The sequence below is a fragment of the Nestor notabilis genome, unplaced genomic scaffold, assembly GCF_000696875.1.
Source record: "Nestor notabilis isolate BGI_N333 unplaced genomic scaffold, ASM69687v1 scaffold26788, whole genome shotgun sequence".
Taxonomy (NCBI): Eukaryota; Metazoa; Chordata; class Aves; order Psittaciformes; family Psittacidae; genus Nestor; species Nestor notabilis.
In genome coordinates, this window is record NW_009940998.1 from 22827 (window position 1) to 31943 (window position 9117).

The 9117-nt window shown below is 36.7% G+C and overlaps 1 protein-coding gene across 1 annotated transcript in view; it reads right to left on the reverse strand.

The window, feature by feature from the left end:
• Positions 1-7079: 7079 nt before the first annotated feature.
• VPS37A (vacuolar protein sorting 37 homolog A (S. cerevisiae)) overlaps positions 7080-9117 on the reverse strand; it is a 10861-nt gene continuing 8823 nt past the window's right edge. Inside the window, exons 10-12 of the mRNA XM_010020660.1 lie at positions 8349-8492; positions 7600-7680; positions 7080-7384 (exon numbers count right to left, since the gene is read on the reverse strand). Of these exons, the coding sequence (XP_010018962.1) occupies positions 7600-7680; positions 8349-8492 (225 nt within the window). The 3' untranslated portion in view covers positions 7080-7384. The remainder of the gene's footprint in view (positions 7385-7599; positions 7681-8348; positions 8493-9117) is intronic.

Genomic DNA, 9117 nt, shown 5'->3' on the forward strand with positions numbered 1-9117 from the left:
GCAGCTGCTGCTGCTGCACATGAACACACCTCATTGGTAATGATACAACACTTACACAGCCTTCCTGGAGAAGCATCCCTTTATAATGCTGAAGTACATTAGACCGTATGCTCTAGCATCTTTATGTTTTGTTCTCAAGTTAGATTGTTGATATCTTACCCTTGTTCCAAACCAACCAAGGTAAGATATAAAGGTAAAATTTTACAGGTAAGAAAACCCCAAATTCTCCAGCCTATTTTGATTCCTACTTGAAAATGTTTTATTTGGGTGGGAGTGAGGTACATATACAGTAGAAAGAACAGGGAATCCTTACAAGTATCACTTACGGAAGCATCACTGAATTCAGAACTAAAGAAAGGTTATGCCCATCAAGCAACTGTTATGAAGAATATTCCTTCCAAATTTTATTGTTCAAAATAAGCTAACCACAACCAAGTGGCATTATTCTTTTTTCTCACACAGAATTTCTCTTTTAGTATTTGCCAACCTGAACTGAGCAATGGCAATGCTAACCAAACAAAAAGACAGATTCACCGTGACAGAGTTTAATCTCATATGGTTGAAGAATTTTAATATTAAGAGTAGGGGTAATATATTTCATAAGCACAGGTACAGAAGCAAACCACTGAAAAATTTGGGATGTTTTGAAACTTACTAAAATAGGCTTCCATAGCAGGTCTTAATTCTTCAAAGGTTCTCCTTTTTTTTACTTTTAATTCAAGAAAGCAGTTAAAATATATTTCATATAATAAAATATATTTCTTTCCTGCTTGGAGACGACATGGTATTGAACTCTAGTAAAGCAAAGCAGTAGTAATGTAAGTTTACTTTGATTGCATTTCATACTACTCCTTCAAATACAGACTTACAGGCAAAATTAAATTATATAAATATACCTCAAATTATAAGCTTTAATTACTCACTCTGCTTTTACAGAATGGGTTTCTATTCTGTTCTGTGAACTTACGTTATTAAAAATGAGTCGGTAAACTTCAGCATTATTAATACCCTCTTAACAGAGCTGCTGTCTTTGAACAAATAATTCAATTCCTAACACCAAGATTTATATTAATGTTATACTGGCAAGGCCAGATCCTCAACTTGAGAATCACTGTAGGTCAACTGAAATAAATACAGCTAGGATTTATACTCTGTTGAGAATCTAGCCTTCTAGGTTTTAATCTTTATGAATTTTTAATAAACAAAAGCCCTGATTTTAATTGCACTTTTTAAAATGTTTCATATTTTGAATATAGCCTGTAAACTTTATGGTATTAAAGGAGGTTTTGAATGGGGTTTTCTCAAGCTGAAGAAACGTGCTGCAAAGTCAGAAATTAAAACAAAACACATGAATATTCTGCCTAAAAATGAGTTTGAAAATGGGCAATATTATTGCAATCTGGGCAATATTATTGCAACCTTTAAATGTAAAATTATGTATGATGGTATTGTGTCCTATTTGGCATGTCTAGAAATAAATGCAGAACAGCAATATATGCAAATTCTAAGCGCTGTCTTCACGTCGCTTATGCAACTCCTTGTAACTAGCTCTACAACTAAAATACCAACATATTAACTTTTTATATTAAGCCTTTACTTAGCAGCCCTCTGTGGTGTGTCTTTCAGTCCTTGGAATTCTGCATTAGCTACTACTGTTTCATTGCAATGTATGTAACTGTGGCATTATTAGCCTGCTGAGCAACACTTTCAAATAAACATTTAGTATTACGCTATTTCACACCAGTGAACGAAACCAAGGTTTGCTTTCCCAATTTTTGCAATATAGTTCTTCACTTACCCAAGAGTAATTCTGTCACTAAGATCAAGGAGTTTCTGCATCTTCCTTAATTCAATACTTGAATCCAGTGGTTTAAGCTGTGAAGGAATCTATGACTGATAACTAAGAACACTGAGGCTCCTGTCAATTGAGTTATTTATATGGGAGTGTGTTAAACCCCTGTATTATTTTGGGGGTTTTTTAGGGAATATGAAAGAGAACAGATGAGAAAACCAGACTATATGAACTACACTGATTTTTTGTGGCTTTGTGGGGGGCTCCCCTCTGCTGCAAATCCTTGCAAATCTGGCCCACTGTAATTTAAATAGGACACACATGAACATAACTAAACCACTGGAAAGAAAGGATCAGAAAAGCATTATAGATTTCTGTGGTGTAATGTCAGCCTCGCTAGGTTCAGGCTGCTTTTTAGTATGAAAATACACATCTAAAGGATGCTGAAGGCAATGGGATCAAACTGCTAAAGTTTTCTCTACAAAAGATCATAAACTAAAGAACTGAAAGAAAACTTACTAGCTGCTTTTATTGGTAGCTCTATGCAAGGCATAGACAAAGGTGGTAAACTGGTAATGGATTTTGGAAAGCTGAGAAATAAAGTTAAGTTGGAGGGCACAACTCAGACTGAAGGATACCATTAAAAGAAGAGGAACAGAAAAAAAAGTAAGACAAAGGAAGGAGGCAGGGAAGGAAAGCTCTTTGTAAAATCAGCAGTAAGGTTCTTTGAAGGTAGGGGCAAGCCAGAGCACCGGTTTACACATCATTAAAGACGCCTGGTGACACAAACTAATAGCAATTAAAACCCAGCAACAAGGAGGTAGCCTTTTCAATGGAGATAAGCATTTTGTCACTGTTGACAAAGCTAACTCAATGCTTTTATGCAGACGCTGCCCTGATCTGCACACAGAGTCCTCAAGTTCATCACAAACATCAGGTAAGTCACTGTCAATTTATCTGTGAAGGGAGGAACATAGGTGGGGTAAGTAAAGAGTAGAGTCACTTATCACAGTATTAAGACTAGAGAAAAATGTGCCAAAGATCTAGGGCTGAGTATACAGCAAAGCCTGAATTCAGAGAGGCCAGTAACACTGCCAGAGAGTGGGGCGATGAGAAGTGAAGGTAAAATAAACATTCAGCTTTATTCGTATTATTTAAATTGCCAGTAAAGTATCTGGAACCAGCAAATCAAATCATGTTAAATCTTAACATAAACTTTTAGTCTTTTAATAGAAACCATTCAGGAAGGAAGCTAATGAAACCTTCACAGGTCCACCAGAACTGCTACGACCGAATTCAGGCAAGGACACATTCTGAAGTTTGGTGGTTGTCAACGTTGTTCAGACTCATTTATTCTGTCTCTGAAGACTAAAGAACATGGTTCTTTATGTTAAGGTATTTCAATGTTATATATACAAGCGTTCTTTGTAGCTTACTACTGAATATAAATTTGATCTCTACAGGTATGTGACCAAAAGAAGGCATTTAAGAAAGTAGTAGCCAGAGATGCAATATAGGTTTTCAAAGCCCATTTTAGTGAAGGTGGCTACGGAAAGGGTTAAACAGGAAAAGCTCAAACCACTACACACATAAATTATAAGGTTTGTCCTTGACTAGTTTACTGCATCCATTTCCAACACAGTTCTGTACGCAACCAAAAAGTCCTGCAATGCCCAACTCATTCTGTAGGTTAGACAACACAAGATATCTTAAAAATCCCAAAGCCTTTATTTGTAAATTGAATACATTACAGCATTTATGGTTCAGAATAACAGACACAACAAGGCTGTGATAACTGACTTAACTTTGTTGCCAGAGTTTTAATTCAGTTTTACCTGAAGGTCTCTTAAATCTCTCTTTTAGAAAGATTTATCGCATCTTTGAAGGGAATAGTAAGAAATCAGACAGAAATAAGACTAAAAGATTTCTAACTTCATATTTGGTCAAGGTGCAAAGTGGCAAAGCTGCAGAAGTAGGTACAGAGCAAACAACAGAACTATAGTAGATCATTAGATACTACTGCAAACCAACTTTAGTATGGTCTATTGCTTGTAGTGGTGTCTGGCATAGCAGTACATACCTGATTATCCCCTTCAGAATGTCCTTCAGAAAGGTTAGCATGTCAAATACACTCTGAAACCTAGAAAAAGTTTTCTTCTATAAGCAGCAGCAGAATGTATCATTAACACCAGCTGTATACAAGATCATCCTAAAATGAAACCTACTTGATTTTAGACTTACATTTTGAAATTTCTCTTGTCTGCAACAGCATCAGTTATAATTGCTATATGGAGAATTCTCTTCTGGATTTAAGTAATGACTTGAGGAGGAACAAGAAATCTAAAATGAGCTAAAAAAACATTCAGCAGCAAGATCAGGTATTAAAATTAAGCAAAACCCAAACTCAATTAGCGGTTACAATACAGAATGTACCCTCAGCCCAAACTACTGCAACACCAGAGACAAGCTACTTCCTTTACTCTTGTATTTCTTGCTCATTCACTTCGCTTTTCTGCTTGGCAGAACGCCTCAGCACGGGCATGATATAGTGCAAGGTGCTCCAGAAACAATACAATGTACCCTTTTATCCCAGGTATCTTAAGAGTTCACTTGACACATTTCAAAAGATTTTAGAATATGCTTCCAACAGCAGCTGTCATTCTTTTACACTTCCTGGAGAATTGTTTAAAGCTGGATTTACACCTACATGCCATGTTTCGGCAAAATAAGGTAAAGAATGTGCTTAACTGTGAACTAACAGAGTGGTAGAACCCAAAAAACCTACTCTGACAGAATGTTACGAGTTCTAAGTCTTCTGGTCAAGGTATACAGCTTACCTATAAGAAAACATGTTCCCATTGGCACAACCAGCGTAGGACTACAAGAAAACCAACACACCAACCAGCAGCTGGCTGGCTTGTCCTTCACAGGTCAGGAACAGGCTGGCCATTCCTGCATGTGGCAGGATACCTGTAGCTAACCCAGTACACCACTGCTGAATAGAGAGACTTCTTTTCTAGAGGATGGGTTTGTGACTGCAGAAGGGGCTAAAAATTAGGGGGGAAAACCCTAATAGGAACAACAATATGAGAAATATAATAGAAAGGGAGAAAAGAGAAGACCTTGAACTTTCATATCGCTGAACAAGAAACACTGTACTAAGAAGTTGCGTTGAACAATGTGATTTTCTTCTAGACTCTCCTCCACTGTCATCAGGACTCCACAGAGCAGTCCTGAACTTTAAATTCGCAAAATGTACAAAAGTAACATAAGAGGAAAAGTTGAAGTGTTGAAAACTTGCACTAGTTTGGGAAGCAAATCCCCTGGACATCATCTGGCTAGAAAGGTCAGCCACAGTGAAGCACCATAACACACCACGTAACAGTCAACAGGAGGGGGCACATAAGGACAGAAGCCTGTCAGTCCATGACATTGTAAAATGTATGAAGAAGATACTAGCCCAACTCAGGAAGAGCACATGATGTTTGTTATCTGTTCCTTTCTCTGCTTACAAGGAATAAACAACAATAACAACAAAACAGTCCTGGGCAGAACTGTGTGTCTGGTCATTGTTAGCTAGCTACTCAGAAAAAGGTCCAAAGCAAAATTATACACTCAGCACAAAAACAGATGGAGTTTGCAAAGAAGGTAACACAAATGACTTAAATGAAACTCCTCACCACAGCTGCAGAAACCACACTACTCAGAAACCCAAGTCCAGAACCACTTGAAAACCTATGCAATCTCATTTTTAATTAGGGTTTTAGTTAGCACATTAGCAGAAGTGCTATGTCAATATACAAGCAGTATTACACATGGTCAGTAGAAGTGGTTTTTGGAAGAAGATACTCTAAAATTATTGCTTAACCATGGCACTTAAAACCTGTTGATTTTTTCTGGCACCTAAGTATCTTCTTTAGACCACACTTGTATTTTTTTAGGACATCTAACCTCAGAATTCAGACCATCTTTGCAAAGAAAAATCCCACCAAATACCAGTGAATAGCTTACTCACCCCAAAAGGCAATAGCTTAAGACACACAACCACAGTACTGTACAGGGCTGAGACTGAAGTCCCATTTGAAGACTGCAAAATGTCTGTTCCACAGGCTAGTGACTTGCATGATTTCTTAACTCACTCTTCTCCTAGAAGAGTACTGATTTTAGGACTGACTGAATATTAGCGACACAGAAAAAAGTACCCACTTGGACTGACGTGCTTTAGTTAGAGATTTGAATCTGTGATGTTCTGTGACCCCATCTAAGTAACACAAAGGCAGTATCTTTGCTAAGAGGTGTATCTGCAGACTGCTTCCTGAAAAGAAAGCAGCACGATTCCTGATACATTGCTTAACCAGTGCTTTAGCTTACTTAACTTTCAGAACTGTACAATTCCTTCTGTTCTTTCGGAACTTGTCTCCATGAAAACCTAATGCACGAACAAGGTTAAGAATGTGTCTTTTTGCAAGAGCAAGGCATAACATACATGCATGCATCTAGGGGCTATATTTTTCTATTACAGAATACTGCACTTGGTCCTATCCATTCTCACCAGGTATACTGCTATCCTAAAACCCAGTCAGCTCACCAGAGGCAAGATCCAGTGATGAAGGGTCAGAATTAAGCCTCAATTCCAAATTCTATCACCAGCATTAACATATCACGCTATGCAACTCCAGCCAAATTAGTTTATTTGTTCCTTAAAATTAGGAACTAATAACTGCTACCTCACAAAGAACTTCAGAACTAGTTCTTGTAGAGTGCTTTTGAGTTCCTCACATGATGAATGCATTTGTATTGCATACAACAGACACTGGGAAGTGATTTGCTTATTTTTCCTTCAAGTAAAAACAAATATGAAAATGAAATTGTTAAATGAAAATTGTGTTTAATTACAGTAGTAGGTACCAAGCCACTCCTGAAATCAAGTGCATCAGTGCTACCGAGCAACATACCAAATCTACGCAGAGATCGCTTATTCTATTTTGATTCCAATATAACTTGTTCCAACACATCCTTTGCTTAATCCAAAACACAATACAGGCTATACTCAGTTTTCCATATAACTTAAAATAAAAAACCCATCTGTTCTTAAACATTTTGGCTTCAAGAAAAGACAGCTTTTGGATCCACTGACAATCTCAAATTTTGAACTTCTTTAGTTTTCAAAGTCCTGTCATTACTTATCTCAAATATTTCCACAGATCAAGCCAATTCTAATGTTTAAAGTCCAAAATACAAAAGATATGAATTATGTTTTTATAAAAATGTAAAAAGCTAGTCAAAATTACATGTTTAGATATTTAATCTCTGAAGAATGAAGTATAGCAGCAGGAACTTAAATATAGTAAGAACTATCAACAATAAATACAAGAAATTAGTGCAAAGATTGCAATAGAAGGATTCTTGAGTACAATGAGAATATAAAGAGACATTCTAATTTGTACAAAACCCATCCCAACTCTGTATACAATCTCTTCTATAAATACAACCATACAAGATGAAATGCTTATTTGCAAATAATAGTTATTAAAAAGTGTGCTTTATTGGATTTTTCACTCATTCTCTTGGCAGGTGTAGCTTGCAGGAAGTCTGTAAAGACAAATTTCCGTAATTAGATACTTCTACTCCTCCAGAAGTTATGTTTTAAATACAACTAACAACAGATAGAGGACATACTTGATTTCTACAGAAAGCATTATTAGAACTCCAAGCATTGCAATAAATCTGTTTGCTCTATTTGCAATTAGCATTTTGTAAGTGTGTGACAATGAGAAATTGGGAAAAAAATAAAAGAAGTAGTTTACCTATAGCGGAGCATGAAATTGGCTGTGCATTGCTATTGCCTGTTGAAGTTTTTCCTCTTTGGCTCGTGTACAGTGGCAGAGCTACAAAACAAGGCAAATGAAGAGTAAATTCTGAAAGGAATTCTTTATAATGCACACTACAGTGTGTCTTTAATGATTTAGCTACCTTGCAGGCTCCTTAAAAAAGGAAAGTCCTGTGAACCACATCCCTTCCAAGCTTCAGGCTCAACTGTACTGGTAACATTATTCCATCCACAATTGTTTGCAAGAGAATTGTTTTCTATGATATGCAGTGCATTTATTAGGCATCTTTAAAGAAAGGTACGCTGCCCAGTAAGTAGCTCCTGTCACAGCATAAGCAAGAGCAGTGGTTTTTGAACCTCAGTTACTTATTTGGGGATAGCCAACAACAGAACAATTAGTTTAAGAGGTTTAATAACATCAACTTTCCGATTTGAAAACTGTCAATGTGGCTATCTTCCCTATACAGTATATAGAAAACAGTAGCACAAAAGTATCTGCAACACCGTATGAAGGGTCTAATGCAGCAGACCTCTGCACTCCCACCTTAAACATATGAGCCTTCAGAATGCACATTATATTCTAAGTAGACTGAAGCCACTTAGGGATATATTTTCCTTCTGCTGGAGCTTACTAAAACACTGTTCTGTATCACAAGACTGCTAAACTCCTAATTTATTCACTGTGTTGTGTATCTCTCAGATTAGAATGATATGTATATTACATACCGTTCTCTTTTCCATGAAACTACTAAGGAAGTCATCTATTTCTGTTTTGCCTTCCAAGAAGTCTTCTGCAATAGTGTCAGATTCCTCTTCAGCTTCATGAGCAGCTACTTTAAGTCTGGCCTGCAGAGCACTTGGACTGCAACTCTAAGAAAATAAAAACTTCTATGTAATATTAAACTGTCCATCAAAACCTACATTTCCAAGAAGAAAGATAAATGACTATATAAATATGGAAAATGCAAATAGAGCATTATTATTACATAAAAGCCTAAGTGATCAGATGAAGCATCACCTCCAGGAAACACAAGAGCTTGTTAAACTATAAAGGATTCAATGTGAGAAGAGTGTTGCTAGTTTAGGTTTTGATTCACAATCACTCTTGCAAATATAAAGCTTTTCAACTTTTACCCTACAGTGTAGAAACCACCTAAGCTTGTAAATCTGACAGGTTCTTAAGTGTATGGTTTCTGAGTAGAACTGGCACGTCAAATGTCTTCAATAAAGAGGGTCTACTTTTGAGACTCAGTAGGGAGCCTAAGAAGCATTGAAAGGTAAAAAAGCACACCCTGTTCAGCTTTTAAATACCCTTGAAATGACTGTGGAGAAGAAGATGGAAAAGCACCTATTCAAGAAGTACATGGGCTACTAACCTAAACCAGTATACTCATTCTTCCGCTCTTATAAACTTCAAACCTTATTAACCTTATTTCTGTTTACTGCATATAATTTCATTATTTTTCCTCCAGTAAGTGTGGAACATGATTCACAT